The 23,646-nt window shown below is 27.6% G+C and overlaps 2 protein-coding genes across 2 annotated transcripts; one reads left to right on the forward strand and one right to left on the reverse strand.

Annotated features, from left to right (window-relative positions):
* Positions 1 to 4,369: 4,369 nt before the first annotated feature.
* Positions 4,370 to 17,558, reverse strand: RpLP0-like (ribosomal protein LP0-like). The gene is made up of 7 exons (XM_043046687.3): positions 17,364 to 17,558; positions 16,432 to 16,490; positions 16,136 to 16,239; positions 12,701 to 12,850; positions 11,760 to 11,911; positions 7,856 to 7,932; positions 4,370 to 5,360 (listed from the first exon to the last, which is right to left on the reverse strand). Exons 1-7 carry the CDS (start codon positions 17,389 to 17,391, stop codon positions 4,389 to 4,391), a joined length of 1,542 nt encoding a protein of 513 aa, XP_042902621.2. The 5' UTR covers positions 17,392 to 17,558; the 3' UTR covers positions 4,370 to 4,388.
* Positions 17,559 to 17,673: 115 nt separating this feature from the next.
* On the forward strand, positions 17,674 to 23,357 carry LOC107448918 (uncharacterized). Its single transcript, XM_016064288.4, has 3 exons — positions 17,674 to 17,807; positions 20,635 to 21,478; positions 22,536 to 23,357. Exons 2-3 carry the CDS (start codon positions 20,758 to 20,760, stop codon positions 22,961 to 22,963), a joined length of 1,149 nt encoding a protein of 382 aa, XP_015919774.3. The 5' UTR covers positions 17,674 to 17,807; positions 20,635 to 20,757; the 3' UTR covers positions 22,964 to 23,357.
* Positions 23,358 to 23,646: the final 289 nt, after the last annotated feature.

Below are 23,646 nucleotides of genomic sequence, written 5' to 3' on the forward strand. Positions count from 1 at the left end.
AAGAGAAATATGGACGCGAGGATCCATTCCTACTAAATGACTCACACTGCCTGCAACTGCCCTGAACATACTCACAATCAACGTAATCCTCAGATTGAAGGGCTGATGGTGGCAGTAATAATTTGGCCTCTGCACCATGCACCCTAACTGATCTGAAGCTTGGAAATCAAAATTTTAACGAAATCGGTCGAATTGTTCCTGAGAAACTGAATTTCAAGAAAGTCATACTTTTAAAATTTCATTTCTCAAAAATCATTCAACCATTTTCGGTAAAATTTTCTATTTTGCCATTTAAAATTGCATTCTTAAAAATGATGCAAAAAGTTGTAAACCCTTAAGGTCCAAAATTGTTTTGACTGTTAATGAAAAAAACATTTGAAAATAATAAATATTTACTAAAAGTTATATTTAGCAAGCAATTATTCTAAATTAAACAATTTCTATAATTTTGCTCAATTTTTTTTTCTATTCGCTTAAAAGGTTCTCGAGATATGGTGAAATACGCAAGAAGTAGAATTAACATAAAGGGGTTCAAACTTCGGGCCGCTCTCCTGATCAAACTATTGTAACTATATTTTCCCGATTGCGGCTACCCCCAAAATTTTGAGGATCAAAAATCCGAATCCGTTGGGGGGGAAATGCATATTTATTCAGAGAAGTACGTTTTTGCGTCAGATTTCGTAATTTAAAATATTGTTTGCACTAATTAATTGACATCTTTGAGGTGATCTCCTTGAATCTTTAAATTTGAGTCCAAAAGCGTGAAGATCCGATCATTTGATTAAAAGTTATTCAAGGCGGTTCTTTTCTTTTTTGCTCACTGTACCTATTTACACAACTTATATTATTATCTAAACAAGCGAAACATTGTTTCTTTTATATGTTTTAATGTTGAATCGAATGAGACTGTACACTAGCCAATGAAATGAATAGTTCAAAATTTGAAAATGTTTTTATGTAAAAAAAAGTACTATACTTTTGACATAACTTAACGCTCTTTTCACTTTATCTATCTGAACCTGAGAGGTATTATTCCGATGACTTTTTTTTTAAATACTGAATAGGGCGCTGTAAAATTCGAGTTTATATGAGCAATAATTTTGAAGTTATAATAAAGGTTTTCTTCTTAATGCTATTCAAAAATAGAACTTTTTATACAAAAAAAAATAATCCATTTCAGCTTTTGAAATACAAGCTCCTTTGATTCTTTTTGAATTCATTTGAATAAATGCGAAAAAAACGCATAGGAAACAATAACTCAATTGCCTGTATAGCAATGTGAGATGCGTAAATAAGTGCAAGTACAAAATTATACTTTTTTTTATTCAATATGCTTACAGCTTCTAAGCTATTGGTACGATCGTCACGGGAAAAGTCTCGTTGAATCAAATGTAAAAATTACACCTGATATTATATCTCACTTCAGTTTTTTCCACTTCCTTTATAAAAGGGGGAAGCGTAAAGGAGTAGAGTAAGGGAGTTTACAGGCATTATTTCCGCATATGGTTCCGTAAATATACTTCACTTGCCTTTCTAGTCCAGAAGAAATTCCATTCTTCTTATCTAATCATCCCATTTCCTTCATGAAAGGGGGAAGCGTATAGAGTAGAGTAAGGGAGTTTACATGCATTATTTCCGCATATGGTTCTGTAAATATACCTCACTTGCTCTTGCTAAGTCTCGAAGAAATTCAATTCTCCCCATCAAATTACCCATTTCTTTCATAAAAAGTAGAAGCGTACAGAGGAGAGTAAAGGAGTTTTCAGGCATTAATTACAGTAATAGCACAAACATATTTATGAAGAAAAAAAAATCTTACGGATTAATTTTCTTTAAAGAAGTCTTAATTTTACTGAACTACGTATCATTTGTAAGAAAGATGCGTTTTTGTTACTTTTCCATGTTTCAATGGGAAGCTGAGTCAACGAAACAAAAAATAAAAAGACATTATTTTAATACAAAATATATTCTTAGATAACTATTATTAATAATAGGTTTTTCCATTAAATTTTTTAAAAATAACTCTAAGGCAGGCTTAGGTTAGGATGCACAGAGCAAATGTTAGGGAATCTGCCTCAATGCGTCTTACTAACCGAATGCGTCGTCAGTGAGTGCCATTGTGCATTCTTTTTCTACATATGGTTTCTCACTCTCAATAATTTTCGAATGATGATTATTTTCTACGTGCTTTTCTACATTTTCATTTCTATTTATTAAATAATCAGCATAAAAACTTTGCACAACTCTAAAATCTATCACATTTAAGCCAATAATAAGCTATAAGGATAAACTACTTTTTCTAAAACTATTATTTTTATAAATAAGTTTACTGTAAATCTTAATATGGTAGCATTAGAGTAGAGTTATTTAACCTTCAGACAGTCTATCTAGAAAATCATATTTCTATCAACCAGCAGTTTTTTCCCCCCATCCCTTAAAAAAATGATTTCGTTTTAATAAATAGGGCCTTTTCGAACACCAAATTATTTGCGAAAGTGTCAAAATATTCAGGGTATACTTTAAAAGAATTTAATTTTTTAACTATAAAAAAGCTCCCTGTCAAATACCTGAAGTTTAATGTTCTTGCAGGCTTTAACCCTTTTGAAGGACATGGTAAGTATACTTACTTTTAATTTAGGTTTCCAGTTTGAATAAAATTGGTTACCATGTTTATAAACTAAATGAGTTTTTTTATTTTTTATATCAATTACTGTTCTTAAAACAATTCCAAAAATACTTTAATTTACCTTTACTAGAAATAAAGGGCCCGATAAAGGGTTAAAGTAGGGATTCATAACGATTTTTCTGAATTGCTCTCTACGAAATTATCTTTTGATTGATGACACACATGAGAATTGAAAATCTGAATGTTTTTCTATATTATAAAACATTTAAATACATACAACTCTACTAAAACATAGTAGCTTTTATTGTACTTAAAAAAGGAAATGCATTTAAAAAATTTTGAAAAGAAAAAAAAAAAAACCTTCATATGCAGGGAAATGTATTCTAGCCAGATTTACTTCAATAAAATTATGTAGACAAGAAATAGCAACATTTTAAAATTACCTTCCCACTAGCAACTGATAAAAAGTTAAATTAAGGTCTAAAGTTTTTGGCAATGGAAGCTGTCATACTAACAGAATGAGATAAAATGACACAGCTAAATAATTATTTTTATTTTCCAGTTATAAAAAAATTTCTATCTAATTATAAACGAAGCAAATATGTGATAAAATATATAACTAAAAAGTCACACATCTTGATGGAAAAACTGATTAAAGATTATAAAATTCACACACACGAGGCTTTTCAAAATCACATTTAAAGCCTAACTACTAAATAAAATGTATTGAAAGTTTAGACTAAAATAACAATAGCTCATTATAAATTGTGAGATAAGCAATCCAAGGAAAAAGTTATCCATATACTTATAATTTTCAAGAGCTTTAGTTTTACTACTTTTATTTACTAGTACATAGTTCTTGAGACAGTTATGTTCTGCCACAAAAAGTAAGGTTTAAAAATAATAGCAAAACGGATTTATTAAGAGAAAAGTTCTAAGTATTGTTTATCTAGTGTGAATAAAATTGCAGAAATCTGTAGTAATTAGTTTTATCCCTTTGACTCAGTGGCTGTTTTATATGTATGTTATATTTTTTTTGATGCTCAAATTACAAGCAAAAATATGTTTTGGTATTTTTTAATTATAAAAAAACAGTCTAATAGTTACTAAAAAAAATCTGTTAAGTTTATCGAAATTATATTTGTACTTAAATATACAATCCAAAAAAAGTAGTTCAAATTTTTTCTCATTCATATTCCAAATTTTTTCAATAATTAACTTCGTAAATTAAAGAAATTTGAATGATGAATAACAATTGAATCTAATAGCTTTCTCACAAAGAAACCATTTAGGGTAAATAAATATTTCAAAAAATTAAATAGCTTGGGACAATATAAGCCAAACTTTTTTTTATAATGATGTGACATTATTTCATCAAACTCTTTCTTTGTATTGTTTCCAGATAGAAGAATGAACGTTATGTCCTACAAGAATGAATGATATTTCTAACTATTTTATTCATACGAAATAAATTGATTTAGTAATTTTTCATCAACTAATTGAAAAAAATTATTTTGATACTTATGCATTATAATTTGCTGTAAAGCTGCTAGCATATAAATGTGCAGTTATCATGCTTAAATTTGCCGTTTTTTTAAAAAGGATTTACAAATTTTTAGTTTTATACTTTTGGACCCCTGTTTAATAAAATTTTAATTAAGGCCGTTTTCAATGAAAAAAAAAGTGCCAAACCAGCCAAATACATTTACTTAAAGAAAACAGACACATAAATGAAAAGTAAAATAAGATTTAAACAGATTTTTTATTTTTTTACAATCTTAATGGATCGATTTCGAAGTGTGCGCTCTATGGGACTTTCTCCAGTACTGTGCATTTTTTTAGATTGACCTTTTGCTGGTTTCATCTCACCAACCTCTTCTTTCAAAGAATTTAATTCATCATTCACGTTAGCTTTTCCGGAATCAATTTTTGAAACAACTTTCTTAGCTTTCATTGCGGAGCGTGTCATTTTTGGAGAATATCGACGCTTTTCTTGCAATACGGGACTTTGCAAAACACTCTTATCTAATGACAACCTTTTAAAAGAATTATCACTTCCATTGGGTAGGAAAATTTCATTAATTTTGTCCATATTATGCGTGTTGACTTCATCACTAGCAACTGATCCATCAGGTACTAATTCAGGAATATCTTCTTCTTCACTACTTTCATTTTCAATTTCATCAGTGAGGGCGTTAGCATCTTTTATTGACTCAGCTATTTCTTCATTTTCATCGTCACTTTCAGCATCATTAGTGATCTTAACATCTTCCACAACATTAATTTTATCTTTATCAAAGCTGGATCTACTAATTATTTCAGTAGTACTAGTATTAATAACTTTCTCAATTTTATCTGCAGAAAGTTCATTTGAGGTTTCTAATGAAGCTTCTTTGTCTGCTGTTTTGAGTCCATCAAATTCTGCCACTTCTTCGCCATCAGAACTTTCATCAGGAGAAGCTTCATTATCTAACTGCTTAAGTTTATTTTCTGCACGACTCCTTCTATTCTTCATTATTATATTCTCAATCATTTCATCACTAGGTTCTACTACCTCATCAACATCCATAGAGGCAACATCAATTGGTGTTTGTACTGGTAGAGATGCAGAGTTGGACTGATCAATATTTTCTTTTAATTCCTCTCCTGTTGTCAAATCTGAGAATGATCCATCTTGAGACCAGACACATTCAATTTTGATATAGAATTCGGCCATCTCGTAACCCAGGAGTTTCTAAAGGAAAAACACAATAATTTAATTTTGAAAACATAAATTATACAAAATCTCAGAGTTGCACTTAGAAAGTTAAATACCAATGGGATCATAAGTTAATTACAATTGTAATAAATGCAATTACAATAATGACTTTTAAAAAAACATACATGTATAGAAAAAGATTAATAATACATTTATTTTTCTTGAATACAAAGACAATAAAGGTTACATATGTATTCTAATTTGATACTAGTCAACAGATTTAAGGAACAACAGAATGAGGATGCAGAATTTACCCAAAATTATCCCCATCTTTATAAAAATATTTAAGTAAAATGGCAGTGAAAAACAAAGAAAGAGCAAAGTTATCTAGTTAAAATATCTTCTAACAATGAATATAGTGGCAGGTATAGCCTGGTTTGTAGGGCACTGGACCTATGCCCAAATGATCGGGAGTTCAATCCCCACCGGCCGAAGACTACCCGTGTACTAAATGGTGACTGATGCACGTTAAATCTGTCGAGTCACAAAGTCCACCATGTTCCCATAACAAATCAATACCTCTGGGCACGGCTCGAAAAAATGCAGAAATTTTATCCCTCCCCGAGGACGGCTTGTCCAACAATGTACCCGTCCTCGTTTGAAACTAACCCGTCGCTTCTAAATAAATAAAAATATAATTTTCTCTTATTTATTACAAACATTTATATAAATTGCACAATGAATTAGTAGTTACTAGGATTACATTATATAGTAATAAAAGAATATGTGAAATAATTTATTTCTTCGATGAAATAATTTAAATAACAAAGGTTAAGTTATCTGTCAATTATCATGTCAATTTATCCGATGGTACTGCGTTTTTTAAATGAATCAAATATGACGTTTGCCAGTTCCACATTCAAACCAATGATTTACAGAGGTTCCTGCACAGAAATCTGAAAGAGGTTTTCCATTTAGGTAGATGTTCATAAATGCGTTTAACGCTTCTTGTTTAAGACCAGTAAGTAATGTGTTTTTTTGTAAGTTCATTGCTGAAAAGCCCCTTTCAACCGCTGCAGTACTCCCAGACAGAGAAAACATCAATTCCACCTTGCGCAGTATGTTGCTGTATTTCGAGATTAGAGGGTCATTTTAAAAGTGAGGCGCTAGACTCTTGTAAGATAACAAAAATTGAAAATGTATCACGAACATTAACGGGAAAATGGCCGTCCGCTAGGATGCTGGATTCGAGAAATTTGCTGTCCGCGGGGAATTTTTGACTGCCGAGGACGGGCGGTTTTTCGAGCCCTGCCTCTGGGGGTACTGACCCAGGAGCTCCTTTGTCTTTTGGATTGGGATCAAATTTACAAGGAAAATTACCGAGTTGAACATTAGTAGTCGTAAACCTAGAATTGGGTTGGCTGTTATAAAATAACAATGAATATATTATAAATTACGAAAAGGTGAGGTATTTATAAAAATATTACATAAGTACTTTCCATCAAACTTTTTCAGTTAAAAAGAACTAACTCCATCAATAAAGAAAAAGGTTTGGCAACTATTATTAACATTTATAACATTACTTTTTGTTTTTATTTCAATTAAAACGATGTTTCTGATTATTTTATTATAAACCAATTCAGAACCAGACCAGATGCTGCTTTAAGTTTGCAAATTTAGTCACAAACATAACTCAAGACAATTATAAATAAAACAATGAAAAAATGCCATTCTTCACTTTAAAAATTTTAATAATATTTATCAGTCTTCAGGGGCGATTGCATTCCAGGTGAACTCGTAAATTCTGTTTTTTTCTCCCTTGTATTATTCCTTCAGTCTAAAAACTAGGAATGGCATTGGATTTTCCTATGAATTTCGCAAAATTCTACGTATCTCAAGGCCATTGGCTTTCCACGTTTCCAAATTCTCACCGAGTTCTGCAATCTAAAAATTAAATCTTGAAACTTCTACTAAAGCTTGTTAATGAGATGTTTTCAGACAGACAATTCAATCCGATTTCCATGTTTTAATGGATTTGAATACATTTTGAATCCATGAAAATGCCCCAGAATCCCCTAATATCGTGATTCATATTCGGGCGACAATTCAAACAATACATCAAACAAAAATTTTTGTATTTCCCTGATTTAAAAGTTACACGTTTCCATCCATATTCACGCAATTTAAAAATCGTACATTGCGATTCACATTCAAATGTTTTAAAATCTAATATTAAGATTCACCTTCACGTGATATAAAAATCCAATATAGTGATTCAAATTTACATCCAATTTTTATTTTAAAATCCAATGCAGCTATTCTTAAGAGCTAATTTTTTCTCAAAATATACATTATGAAGGTGTGAAAAACTTCATTGGCAGGTAAGTTAATCTTAAATAAATTATGTCAAATATGAAACATGTATGGTATATAAATAGATATTTTGTCATAGTTTTTGCACTGTGGTGTTATTTTCAGTTTTTATTTAGTTCCACAATCACCCCTGAGTCTTACTAGATGTTAATACTTACAACTATTTTTGCTGTCTCTGGAGTAAGGACATCACCAACATTGCAAACTGTGTGGTCCTTGACCAAATGAATCACACCTAAAAAATATACAAAAATTATCTAATCAAAAGGTTTCTATTTTAAATTAAAATTTATTTTGTTAACCCAAACATATTGCATCATAATGATAAATTATTTTTCAATACAAAAGCAGAAATCTTATCAAGAGAGTGCAAAAAAACATTCAGCATCATTTATAAATAAATCTTTGAAATTCTAAAAAAAAAAAAAAAATCTGTGTGACCATTTAAACTTCTTTAAAATCTATTTAAATTATTATCGAATTATTTAAACTCCAAATTTAAAATTTGAGCATTAATATTATATTAAAAAAATCATATTTATTTAAAATTACTGTTAAATTAATTTGTTACACAATAGGTATTACTATAGATAATTAGCAAAATTTTTTTTATCAATCACACTAGAAAATAAAAAAAGAAGCTAACAAATATTTTCAGAAAAAGTATAAATAAAAAATTTTTACAATTAAAAATAAATTTTTCAACATAGTTTTTGTAACTAAAAGAATTTAATCAATCCTATGAATTATTACAGTTATTACTATTATATATTTTTTTTAGATTATTATGACAGTCCAGTCATACCCTCTGGCAGGAGTAGCATAAAAAGAGCATTGCCTCATGTTATAAAAATCAATTAATCTAAAACAATTTTCGCCAATTCAAACTTCAGAGGAATGGTTATTAAGTTTATGTGTGTATGTATCAGGATTGGCAAGGTTAAGGACAGAATGGATTAATCCACGGTTTAAACCGTCCTGTTCAAAACCCTTTTACTCAAATTATGTCACAGTTTTATCTGAACAATATTTAAGAGATAAAATAAACATAGAACTAATAACATATTGATTATTAAATATACTAGAGAATATTTGTTTTTAAAAGTATAATGTTTTATTAATATTGCTTGACTCTTCAATTTAAACAAAGGAAGATTAATCAGTAATCAAGTTCAATTGGTCCTCTCATTCAATAGTACACAACTGAAGTTTGGCCTTGCCATACAGGTTAAAATATTAGGGACTAAGTGGTTGGTTCGTCATAAACAGGTTTATTTATCTATAGTACCATTCAAGAATACTTTTATTTCATTCATGTTCAATTCTTTTAGCATAGGGGTGATACATCACCAGTGTCAGTAACTGAAACTGATGCTATGCCCTTCAAAACTGTTAATACATTTTTCAGTATTTTCAATTTAAACTAATATATTTAAATTTAAAAACAATTTTCTTTAAAATAGATGTCTTTTTTATTATCCTGTGATGCAGAAATTATAACATTTTTTAAAAAAAATATTGTGAAAAACAAAAGGTTAATTTTTGAACAAATTTAGTACTTTTATTAAGAAAAATTATTATTTTTTAATATTGCCATATTTATCCTTATGCAAAAATATTATTTATCAGTATTAAAATCATATTTATATTTAAAGGATTAGGTATTCACTTTTGTTGTTCAATGAATTGTGGAGCTTCAAAAATTATAAACCTTTTCTTATTATATTATATTATTTTCTTTTAATAAGTTATAGTAAATTGTATAAAAAATATCAAATATTTATTGACACATGTAATTATTATGTGTACAATGCATACCCTCCAACTTATGAGGATTTTGAAAATAATTCTTTCTAGTGGTAGCGAACCAAAGTAAAAATTTTTAAAGCAAATGGATCTCTCATAAAACTTTTATCAGAACTTAAGAATCTAGCCATATGGCCTGCACTTTTATAAGTAATAGTGGACAAGTTACGCTAAAATTAATTTTTTTTTAAATATTAAGACATTAATTTTGCTACCGTCTGAAAAGAAGATTTCTGAAACTACGGAAATTCCGTAGCAGTTGGAGGGTATGACAATGGTTACAGCTATAGAATTTTTACTTTTTACCAAAGTTCAAGGTTTTGGACACTTTAAGACAGTTTTACCCAGTTTAAGACAGTAAAACCCACGTGTCCTGTCCAAAACCCCAACCCTGGTATGTATGTATATATATATATATAAAAAAAATATATATAGGCATATTTTGTTGAATATAATAAGTTCTACATATTCAGTTGCCATATTCACTTTAATATTTAATAAAAAAAATTAAAAATATCATTACATAGCTGCTAACTTAAGCTTAAAGCACTAATATGTTTTAGTCGTAGGAATTTTTGAGTTTGTTTTAATAAATAAATTCAAGTTTCACTTAAAAATTATACATAAAAAATATTTAAATTTAAGTTAAATTTTATGTATCCCTATGCATGTAAGCTTTTGATCAAGTAACAGAAAAAAAAAATTCTTTTTCCTTTCTTTGCAGTGTTTTCTTAATCCATCTTTTTTAATTTTTTTTAAAATTATAAACAAGTCTAGAGGTGCTTTTAAAAAAAAACAATCTTAGCAACTTTTCCCTGTGTGCTTTTAAAAGTAAAAAGAAAACTTAAAAATAATCTGCAGAACCTGCTAAATTGCTAAAGAGTTAATACTATTGGATTAACAACTATATTATTATTACTAAACAACAAAAATTTAAGTATGATAAAATATGTATACTCTATACACATAACAATAAATATCTAATGCAAGTAAAACTAAATATCATTATTGGATATCTTGCTAAACAATTTCCATCAAAAATATACTGTTAAAAGTAGGTAACTATATTATTACCAAATAATAAAAACTCAAGTATGATAAAATACTAGTACTATACACACAGTAATAAATATCTAATATAAGTAAAACTAATATTGATCATATTAGCAATTATGTAGAAAAATAAGCAATTTTTTTCACTCATTATTTGTATCACAACAAACAGGTTGCGATAAAAGTTTCTTTTTTCTTCATTATATATTTCATTACATTAAATTCATAGCTGCCAACATGGATAAGAAAAAAACCAGGAGATTTTGCAAAATAATATAAATTTCATGATAATTGTTTCATACTGTACTAAATATTTTATGCATAGGGAATTTTAGGGATTTTTATAGTCATCAAAATAGAAAGACTGCAAAATTTTCCTCTTATGATTGACAATAAATGTACCTGAAATGTTATGTACTATGTTTACTTATAATTTCAAATAGTAATCAGCATTTAATTCATCAAAGATAGTTAAAAGATTTCTTTTTCAAAAGTTTTGAATAAAAATAAACTGAACATTTTAGAACAAAATGAAAGGTTCTAAACTGATTTTTATAAATGAGGCTCGCTTCACTACGTATTAGTATTTAAGTACTAATACTTATTTATTTATTCAAGCAAGCAATAATAATCTGTCTAAAGATTCTATTTCAATAGGGATTTTTGTAGGAAACTTACTCACAATTTTAGGGAATTTTCTAAAATGCACAAAAACTAGGAGAATTTTTATTAAACCAATAAACCAGGAGAAACTGGAAAAATCCAGTAGTCTACTGGAAAATCCAGTAGAGTTGGCAGCTATGTAAATTATATTCCCAAGTATCCAAATTATATTTATAATTTACTTAGGTAGACACTAAGTTTGCTTTACCCTAAGACGCAAATAGTTCGTTTATTTTAATTCAAACAATAATCAATTTTCTTATTCCAAAGAAACAAATCACTGAAAGTAAATTTGTAAAACTGTACTCTTTTCTTTCACTATTTTAGAAAAAGGAAGAAAAAATTCAATTTTCCAAAATTAAGATACATAAATATACATTGAAAGATTTGTTACGTACATCTTTTGATTATGCAATTGTTAAACAGATCTATGCTACAAATATTAATTCGAGAGAACTTAGTAGTGTACATGTTGTGAGTATAGTATGCATGCTATAAATGGAAACTTAAAATGTAAAAAACGATTAAGAGCAGTTGTACCTTTCTTAAGAGTTGTTGGTAAACCAAGCTGTCTCAAATATGGTTCTAAATTATGTGGAAACTGATTTAATGGACCTTCCTGTAAAACTACAGTTTCTGTGGCACGGTTACCAGATCTAGCAAAATCACTTTCTGAATAAGAGCGAAACCATCTGAAAAAAAAATTTGCACATTAATACAAATTTTACAATAGTGAACACAATTACAGAAAAAACAAAATTTAATAAATACTTTTCCAAAATATTTGACACAACTTTCATCTCCTGAGCCTGTGAAATATAATATAAAATACTCATATTCTTCTCTTATTGAAACATGCAGAGTAATTAACTAATTTTGTATACTTCAGTTATCTGGGGGGAAAGCTGATTAATTTTAACTAAAACACTTTCTTTTCTTTTAACAAAATAATCTCAGAAAATATGTTTTCTTGACACAATTGAAGCCAGCGACATACAGCTTTTATTATTATTATTAAAATTTCTTTAATAGCAGACCAATCTCCCCCCCCCCCAAAAAAAAAATACTGGTTCAGAAGAAATTAATGAATAATGAAAATAATTACACTTACCAAAATAATGAATTTGTTACGAAATTAATGAAAATAATTACACTTACATTATTCTTTCTTAGAAGAACATTACTGAATGTAATTAATAAATAAAAATGCATTTTTTTTAAAATTTAAAATAATTTCCAACAAGTTTTTAAAATATGTTACATGCTGCATTTTATATCTTTAGCAAACCAATTCCTTTTTCTACAATTATAAATTCATCCAAGTTGCAGAGCAATGCAAAACATACAAAAATATTTTGTAGGAAATTCTTTTTCTAAAAAAATTCTATTTAGGACAATTTATCAAAAGTTACATGAAGCTACAAACAAAAATTATTATTTTTGCATTGTTTCTCAAGGAATTAAATTTCTTTTCTCCTTACTTTAAAACTTCTTCAATAGATTGATTGGAAAACAAAAGACCCCTTTCTCCTTTGAGACGTTGTCCAACTTTATGAAGATTCATTCTAAATTCATCTTCTGGACCCAGACCAAGTGCCTTTGCCATAACTTTGTTTTTTCCAATGAAAAACCTGAAAATAAAAAAATTTAACAATGTATCAACTATTAATAAAATAAACAATAGATCTCGATTGTAGGGATGTGATTCTAGTTCAAAAGTTAAGTTTGAAAGTGATCAAATAAACATAAAAGAAACAAAATGAAAAAAAAAAAAAAAAACTACTGCGGTAATTTTTTATGAAACTTCTAATAAATGCTTCGATGCAGGGTGTATAAAAATCATGATTTTTTTTAAAAAATCAAAAAAATCGGATTTTTTTGATTTTAATCATGATTTTTTTATAATTTCAATTCTATGGAATATAATCAATTTTGTGTACCATAGATTTAAAGTTGTATTGTATTACTATTGTTACTTATGGTATACATTGGAAATAAACATTACTAACCATTACCAACAAAATATTTTCTTAATAATTTAAAAGCAAAAGGTGAAATAAGAAATAAACAATAACAAAGTGATTTCAAACTACAAATCAAGAAAGAAATTGTTTATCAAACAATATGTGATAATCATTAATTCTACATCTACAATATCAAATTATTTAAACAATCATTTAATTAGTTTTATTTAAAGATTTAAACATAAGGACTAATTTAGCTGCCTTTTCTACACCCAATTGATTCCGTAGTTTAGTATGTACAAGTCCAAAAGTGGAAAACATCCTCTCTATCCCTGCAGTTGTTCCTTTTGCAGTACATAACAACTGTATTGCATCAAACTCTTTTTGACCTACACAGTTCTTTAGAAGCGCAATTGATTTCCACCATTCCAACTGTTTTTAAAAGCAAATGAGTCACATTGAAAGTAGAAACGTTGAATTATATGAGTGAGATCTGAGAAATATATAGAACAGTCTACTTACTTGTTTATGTTTGAAACTTAGAAAAATATACAAAAAATGTTCAAGACTATACACAAAGTTGTTTTTTTTTTTTTTTGATTAAAATCAGTGATTTTTTTAAAAAAATCATTTGATTTAAATCATGATTTTAATCATTTGATTAAAATCATTTACACCCTGCTTCGATGTGAAACATAAATGAAACTATATGATTAACAGATACATATAATATACAACAACGTGCGATAATGTTTGGGAAAAATTATTAATATTACTCATTAAAAGATTAAAAAAAAGGGGCTGAATTCCCCTATCCCAACACACAGGTTAATCTGTTAGAGATTGAATGAACAAATAAGAATCCCCCCCCCCTGCTTTGCACAACAGCTTTTGTCACACGATTGCATTTCTTTTTCTTTTTAAAATTTAATGTAAAATATTTGCTTTCACGTTTTTCCCACATACACAAACACTATAAAAATTATATTTACATGATTTAAGATCACACATCATGATTCGTATTTACACAGTTTAAAAGTTATATACAGCATTATATTGGCTTAAAAATTATTTACAACAATTAATATTTACATGATTTAAAAATCAATCATGTAAATTTGTATTAAAATTATTTTGAAATCAAACAGTGAGATTTGTAACCATGTGATTTCAAAAACAAACATTGAGATTTGCATTCACAGTATTTTAAATTAAATATTGAGATTCATATTTGAATGATTTATAAATCACACTCAGATTTATATTTACACAATTTTAAAAATAAATAAAATTTTGTATCAATATTTTCTGTTGAAATATTGATAACATTCTATAGATATATGCTTTCTACATACTTTTTTTTTTAAGCTCAAATTTCCAGTATTTTTTTCAATTATTTAAAAAATGTCAATGTAAATTAAAAAATGTCAATGTAAATTAAAAAATGTCACATATTTTTGAAATTAATAAAACTTTTTTTAAAAGAAATTTAGTCAAAGTAAGGTGGTAACAAAAGTGATGAAACAAGTTACAAGAGTTTATTGCTTGCAGAAAGTCTTTTAATCAAGATCATGCGTTCGCAAAAAAGTTTTTCATTTTATTTAAGAGTACTGATAAAAATCTACAACTTTCACCATAAAATTAACCATTCTTTTTTCTTTTACAATTAGTATCTTGATTTATACTGTTTAATAATGGAATATTCCCCTTTTTTCATACCATTAAAGAGTATTTATAATAAATTTATACTCTTAACAATGCAGACTTTTTTCTACAGTAAAAAGATTTTCCAAGATTTAAAACATTACCTTTCCCCAACTTAACACTCAGAGAAAACTTCTGTGTTCCTGTTGGTTGATACGGGAACAAGTTAATCCATTTTATGACACAAGGGTGAGTGTGAGCCCTACTCAAAAATCTTGAAAATTTCTCGAGTGAAATCATTAAGGACGCATTTAAAAAAATTTAAATCTTTATAAATTTAATATATGATATTTAAACATGAAATTCTAAATAAATTATATGAAGTATAATTTAAATGAATAATTAGGTACTTTTAATTATTTAAATGAATAATTATGAAGTTTACTTGTATCTCTTATCACTTTTATTATTATACCAGAAAAAATATTTACAATTGAAAGAGATGTAATTAAATAAAATATCAGGAATCTGTCAAGGTTTTTCTGAAAGATACCTATTTTGGGAAAATTTAGACATAATTTGTGAAAAATTAAAAATTATTTTAAAAAATCAATACAAAAACAAGGTAAAAATATAGATTTATCGTTTTGTAAGGGATACAAAAATAAAATTATAAGAAAAAGTATTTTGCGAAACTACAGTTTTTCCTAAAGTTGAACTTGTGAAACTACAGTTTTTCTTAAAGTTGAATTTGTGAAGATACCGCTAAAAGGTAGTAAATTCGGCCTGGACAAACCCCTGAATATACAAGTATTTTTTAGCATAAACGTGATAGATGATTTCTCGAAGCTTCTGGACCTTGAATTTCCGGATCGCGGTTAGCTAAAAATCCAGATTTTTCCGGAGCACAATCATCTTTGCTGACAGGGGGGATGGAATTAAAATTTTGTCACTTGAAATAAATAGTGAACGTAAAGAAAAAGAAAAGAAATAAAAAATAATAAAGTCTTAGTAAGTCCTCTAGTTAAGTTGTTCTCCATTTATGTCAAATGTAATATATGCTTCGAATTACACTTGTTATAAAATGGAATAACCTATTTTCATAGCAACAAGTCAGAAGATTTTTTCAGTGACAATATGCTAATAGCTTATTTAAGTATAAATAACTATAGTATGCTATTTCTTTTAAAAGTTTATTTATAACAAAAGAGTTATTTAAAATTCATGATTTTGGTTATTGCAGAAGTCACACATTCATATTCAAAGAAGCAAAAAAAGTGAAATAAAAATTTAAAATTAGATACTTACCTACTATGTTTCCATTGCTCTCGAACAGTCTTTATTTTAGAATTTCTCATATCATTAACAGTAAAAATAAATAAATGAGTGTATGTTTCAAGACAGGATTGAATCTAAAAAGTAAAAGATTCATTAAAAAAGAATTTTCATGGCATTTGTAACATAAATACAATATGTTTATATCTTTTTAACATTTTAGGAAACACATATTATGAATGCATAATTAGGTAAAACTCTAATTATAAATTAAATTTTATTATGAGAAAAATAAATAAAAAGTTCAAGTTTATTTTTAAAATACAAACCTCTTCATATAGTTTTTTCTTTCCTTCCAATCCATGTTTTTTAGTTTTAGATAGCTCAACTAAAATAAGAAAAATATCCTTAAAATCCCCTCCAGTCTATGAAAATACAAATACTTTACGTTAAAATATTAAATTTTAAGAGAAGAACAGCACTCGTTAATAGATGTAGTTATTTTTTGTAAGAAATCAGATTCAAAGAAATTTTTATAAAAAGATCAGGTATTTGACAACTAATCTGCAATGTATTTTAGATGGACTGATTCAGTGAGAATCACGGGCGTACTAATCTGTGGCGGAATAATAGCCAAGTCTTGGCAACTTGCAGACAGTGGCCCAAGAGAAACTAAAAAAAAACCCCACAGAAAGGGATCAACTTGAAGGGTATAAAGCGTAACCATCCGCAAGCAAACATCTACATGTTTTTTTTTTTAAAAAAAGTTGCAATATTAAAAACTATGTGGCACCTTGGCAATTTTAGTTGGCGCAACAGATCATTATATCCCCAGAATCACGAACTAATAAAACAGAAAATTTTGTGATCTAGATAAGATTATGGCTGAACTGTGAATTTACTTAAAAGTTGAATGTATGACAAATGACTGATTTAATTAGTTCTATTAATTTCTTACAAAAAACCAAACATTCATTTGTAATAACGTTCCATAAATACTATTGTAAAAATTGCACAGATTAATTCCCAATCTGTAATTTTCATGCCAAAATTCTCATTTTCAATTATTGAAATGTCTGACGATTAAGTCTACACTATATCTACAATCTTCCCCTTCATTATAGATTATACATATTAAACAACAGTTATAGATTCTATATATTAAACAACAATTATAGATTCTACATATCATAGAAAACGAAGCTATAACACGTGCACATACAACACAAATAATTTTAGTATGGCAATAAGTACCACTTACTTTGCTTATTTCTTTTAGATTTAGGCATAATTATAATTTTTTAAAACTAAAGTTTTTATTATTTGACAAGATTTAACAAAAACTATGCATAGATACACATGCACACGAAGTATTTGATTGTAAACAAAAAGACCGAAGGATAGAAGGCAGAAGACGTCTACAGAGTAATATATTAGTTATTATAGTAGTTAGCTTGTAGCTTACTTTTTGTATCAGTCTTTAAAAATGCGATAAATATAACTTAAATTTGCCTAAATAGTTACTATAATAAAAAAGAGAAGAAATAAACTTATCATTTTATTCAATTTATTAGTTTTTTCAGAATGTTCTGAGTAACGAGTAAGGTTTTGAGTAGTAAGGTGCCACACACCAATCATTCTGGAAATAGATCAAAGTGACGTAACTTGTCTTGTAAACTTATGGCAATTTCTGCAAATTTGACAAGTAAATATTTATTTATATTTTTAAGTTAATAAAATAAAATTACTTTCAAAAGTTGTGCTTTTAAAACTGATTGTATCTTTATAGTACTGAGATAAACTTTTCATATATTCTTTTCAATAAATACTGTAAACAAAATTTTTCTAATGATAAGCTATTGTTATGATTTTTGATAGTAGTATTTAAGAAAAAAAATATAGCTCTTTTTTTTTTTTTTAATGCGTATTCTCTGAAATAGCGCTTTATTAAACCTCAGCAAGAAGTTGTCGGGGAATATTGAAATCAACTCTGGAAATTCATGGCCAGCTGTTGATTACACCCAATTTGAGCTTTAGTGTATTTCAATATATTTAAGCATAAAATTTTTTTTGAAAACCTACAATACAATATTATCTTTTATTTTTCTTGTCATCTATGTTACTGCATTAAATATTTCTAATTGAAAATTTGGTTTTTTACAATTTATAGTAAATATATTTTTCTTTTTAGTTCAAAGCAAAATAAATTAAAAATGTGAGATCATAAAATTTTTTGAAAGTCCTAGATCTTGAAATAATTAATGAAGAATTTACTAAATGGAATTTATTGTTCAATAACCTGAAGCCTTAGGTATGAAAAGGAGGATTTCTGTCGTTAAAGTAATTGCCAAGTTTTGAGAATTAAAAGTTTTGCCTCTGAAGGACACATCCCAGATAACAACCAACTGGAAGGGTTTAACTCGCAGCCACCGCAACCATTTAAAATTTTTTTTGTAAGTTAGGAATCTCTTGGTATTAAGAATTTGTTGACGTAAATAGGTACTAATTCGGAAATGTATGTTTAAATTAATGAATAATTTATAAAATTATTTTTAAATGATCATTAAAAATATCAATGTAAATTAAGAAAATCTATGAAACTTCTCAGTTTTTATTCTGGAAATATTATAAAATTGTCTGAAAGGGTCATTTAGCTTAGCTGATGAGAGGTACAATTTAAAAGGTGCAGAATTTCTTTTTTTTAATTTTGCTTTTGCCCCTGTCATTTGAAATAATGAAAATATGATTTAATAAGTATCATAAGTATCAATATTTTATTTATTGATGCTATTTTTTATGATTTACAGTAGCTATGAAATAGCTTACTAGTTCCTAGCCTAACAGTATAAGTACACAATTAATTCTTTTATACAAAATATATTAATTAAAAAGTATGCATTTTTTTTCAAATAAAAAAGGCATCTCTAAAGTTGAAATGACAACAATTTTTGAATTTGTCACTTATATTTGATATTTATACAGGGTTGGCAAGTTTTTGGCAATTGGCAGTTTTATCTGTCATGTCAAAAACCCCTTTTTGACAACTGTCATAAAACCAAAGATTTAGAGTAAGATAATTCTTAGCTATTTCTTTTAGAAAATATTTATTAATAAACATAGAGATAAAATTACAAGTGATCAATCAATTATGTTCTTGAATTATTTTATAATTAAACTGTGTATTTATTAAAATTTTTTTACAAGGAAACATTTTGCAAAGCGACACAGTTCTTAACATTAAAGAATTTTGTAGGAAATTTTTTTAGACCGAAAATGTTTTCATGGCTGCCTGAATTCCCCTAAAACCTTGCTTGTATGATCAAACATTCAGCTCCATGGCATATAACTAATACCAACAAATACTGAGAACCAATTAATAGTTTTAATAATTTTGGCTGTATTTTTTATAAATGATATATGTTATAAATGATATATGTTATAAATCATAATGATAACAGTATATAATAAAAGTAATGTGTACGATATCATATTTAATAGTGTCCCCAATGACATTAAAGAAATTTGGTCTGGATTTTTGATATTAAAAACCAAACCCTGATTATGACACTAATTAAATTTGAATCAGTGATTCCAATCTGATAGTTTAAATTAATTGATTGAAGTTTGGAAAATTTAATTTGTTTATATCTATAACTAAGCAGGGGTCTGCCCAGATATTTTGTGAAAGGTCCGTTTTTGTAAAATTGTGAAAAAATTACTCCTAATTTGTGAATATAAAATAAACATTAAGTCACATTCTTTCAACCAAGGTCCTGTTTTGTGAATTTGTGCAAATAGGGTCCTGTTATTGCAAAAAACTTTTTCGAAGAGTTTTTAAATTGTAAAGACATACAAGATTATGCTCAACACTGTAAAATTATAATTAAAAAAATTAAATTTTAAAAAATAAACAGCAATTGCTGCTACTAAATTAGAGATGCAACATACAAATATTTGGTATTTAGCCTATACTGCTGAACGCAGAATATTCATTTCGGACGAATAAGGGAAGAAGCATCTACCGAAGACAAAACTTAATTCATTTAGATCTGTCTTTCTTTCCTGGGAAGGGTTTATTCCATTAACAAAACAATAATGAAGATAAACAAATTTGGGAAGGGTACGATTAAAAGATAAATTATTGTGAAGGGTCCGTTTTTATGAAAAGATATTTTGTGAAGGGTCCGTTAACGGACCCAAATTTCTTTTAAACATACCCCTGCTAAGACACTACTTTGAGTCAGGGCTCTTAATTTGTTATTAGGTTATGGTTTTTCCAAGTTAGGGATTATAATCGGTTTAAACTTTTTATTGGGAATTTATAAAAACTTAAGCCAATTTAATGAATTGCACAGTACATTGCTAAGAGTGATGTCTTCAAACCCTTTGTTTAATTAAAAAAAAAATTTTAACTAGCAAATTACAAAAAGTTTATAGTGCGTTACCCTTAATTTAGTTACTTTTTTTCTATTTAGATTAGATTGTTACCTTTTTTACACATAATTTACAAGGTGTTATTTTTTTTAATTTAGATTTCAAGATGAAAACTGTTTCAAACAGTGGCATATTTCAGTGAATTGTAAGCTCAAGAAGACTTATTTATAGTTTTAGTCTTTTGACTTAAAAAAATACATTTTTGTTTTATTTTACGATTAATGCCAGTTTTGGATAAAGTTTCTAGCATGCAAGTTCCTGAAGTCAATTTTAATTGCCGCCAAAAAGCTGACCTAATGAATACGAGCAGTCAAAATAAAGGAAATGCTGATGTTGACCTTTTAGTTGCTTGTAAAGTTCAGCTTTCATCTGAAGTCATACGGTGGAAAACAGAAAGTCTACGTTTGCAAAAAGAGTGTAATGTTGCTCAACAGAAAGGCAAAGAACTTGATCAGACAGTTTCTAAATTGCTTGATAAAACTAAAGAATTAGAAAGTCAACTGACTCAAGCTAAGGAAGAAAATAAACATCTAAAGCTCAGAAATGTTCTCATAGATGATACAAAATCGGGCAGTATGCAGAGACTTTCTCAGAGTTTAAATAAGTATAACTCTTTTCCAACTGCGTCAAGTTTATTGAATCCATCTTTGTCTAGGTTGTCAGGTAATTCTGTAACAGACCCTAAACAGGAGGAATTAGCGGTGAGGCAAGTGTCCCAGGAAATGTTTCAGCAAATGAAGCGAGAAATGAAAGAGCTTCAGGAGATGAATTTAAGCATTTCTGTTCAGGACACAAAAAACGATGAAGAGGGTGATCAAACAGACTGCAAGGAGGAGCTTGAGGAAACAATATCTAATTTAGTATCTGAAGCAAGTTCCTTAAAACATCATCTACTTGAACAACGAAAAAAGCTGTATTTGCTAATTAGAGATTATAATAAAGGTTAGTAGCGTTGTTATAAAACTTAAAAGAGTTTAAAATAAATCAATCATTTGAAACTTCTGGCTTTAATCCTAGGTTGGCATGATTTGAATCGTAATTTAAATTGCTCGATTCAAAAAATAATAATTTGATTTTAATCAACTGTGTTTATCTATAAAAAATTATTACTTTTTATCTAAAATATTTTTTTATATAATATAATTGATAAATATTATTTATTTTGTGATTTTTTTTATACTCTGGTTTCATTGGCAATGTAGGTTTTATAGGAAGAAATCATAAAAGGGGTGTTAGTAAATTAAAATATTTCAATGACTAAATAAATAATAATAATAAAAAAAAGACCAAAAGTATTACCAGAAAGTTATAAAGCTTTCAATTATAACTTTCTGGTAGTTACACATTTTACAGGCAATAAAATCTCCAAAGAAAAGAAGAAAGTTAAAAAAAATTTTTCTAAGAATAAATACAAAAATTAGAAAAAAAAGTAGCTAATTCACTTGTGATGATGAAATGGATAAGTATGTTGAATAATTTACTTAGAATAAACTTATTGCAATCATACCCACTTAGTTTTACTTTTATTTAAATCCAAGTACTTTTTAAAACTGCTATGTTGTTGGTTTATATCAGTAATGAAGAAAGATTTATTCTACCCAGAATAACTTTTAATAATTTTTTTCAGTCGTGTTTTCTAATCTAAAATAGTTTACTCATACTTACATATTTAATTGGCAAATTGCCTCTCTGTCTTTAAAATTCAATGAAATTGAATAAATTTTACGTATTAAATGATTAGTTTGTACTAACTAGAAAATAATTTTGATAATTTTAGTATTTAAGCTACATATTCTCTTCAAAAAATATTAGTATTAGTATTTATACATTTAATCTGATGCTTTGGTTGGTAAATTCAAAAAAAAAATCTGATTTAAACAAAAAGTTAGATTTTTTTTCAAAAAAATTATTTTTGTTTACTTTATTTTTAAAATTTTGTTAATGAAATTTTGTGTGTGCAAGTACATTATTAATCAATATTTAACATTACATTCATTAGATTTTGGGCTAAAGGAATCAATCTCGGCTAAAAGAAGAAACCAAGATACTCGGGAGACTGGTGTGTGTACACAATCCAAAGTCATAAATCAACCTTCTATAATCAAAAGTCAGGAGTCACCTCACAAAGTTTCTCATAATCACGTAGTTGAACCTTTTTGCAGTGATTTACATATCATAAGAGAGCCTACCGTTGCTTGGAATTATGAGGACGATCTCACAATTCACCCAACTTCTAATGGCAGAAGTGGAAATTTCTGCGTGCTTGGAGAAGAAACAAATACTACTCAGGTTGTGCAAGAAAGAGTTTGCCCCATATGCCAAAAGCAGTTTGATTCTAAAGTCCTTCAGGATGTGTTTGAAGGACATGTATTTGATCATTTAGAGCAAGAAAGTGAATCATTTCTGGACCAGTTTGTTATGTTATAAAGTCGATGCAAAGTATTAGCAGCAGAGTGGACCAAACAAATTGAAGTAACTTAAATCTTTTAGTGGTTGTGTGGAAATCTTGCCAACTATGTTCCATCATTAAGAGTTATGCAATATATTTAATAGCTATGATATTATATTTTCTGTCACATTGAACTGAGTGTCAAAATTTGAGTAAAAAATGCCTAAAATCTAAAAAATGAGGAAATTATAATAGATTTTGTTAATAAGCTTTCTGTAGCTCTTATTATTCCATTACCATTCTTATTACTATTAAGTTACCATTTATTCACAAAAATATCTATTCAGAGTTTTAGAATCATAGCTTATTGGTTATCCTAAATTGTCATCTAAATCATCCAGCCCAAAATTTGATGCCACCAAGGTGACCAAATATATGAAGTTATTATTCTAATAAGAAATTTGTTAAGAAATGGTGACTTTTTAATGCTTTAGATAGCTTATAAATAAAATCTAGATTTGTTTTTTTTTTCCAATTCTGTGAACTTCAAGTATTTTTAGCAGGGTTCGTTGATTTAAATCAGCTTGATTTAAATCACGATTTAAATCATGATTTAAATCAAATGATTTTTTTAAAAAAATCATTGATTTAAATCAACTAATTTTTTTTATCTATATATATTGATTTTAAAAGTTAAAAGACAGTGTTTTAAATTTTTGAT

The sequence above is a fragment of the Parasteatoda tepidariorum genome, chromosome 4 (genome assembly GCF_982258835.1).
Source record: "Parasteatoda tepidariorum strain Cologne lab strain chromosome 4, Ptep-v5.0, whole genome shotgun sequence".
NCBI classification, from domain to species: Eukaryota; Metazoa; Arthropoda; class Arachnida; order Araneae; family Theridiidae; genus Parasteatoda; species Parasteatoda tepidariorum.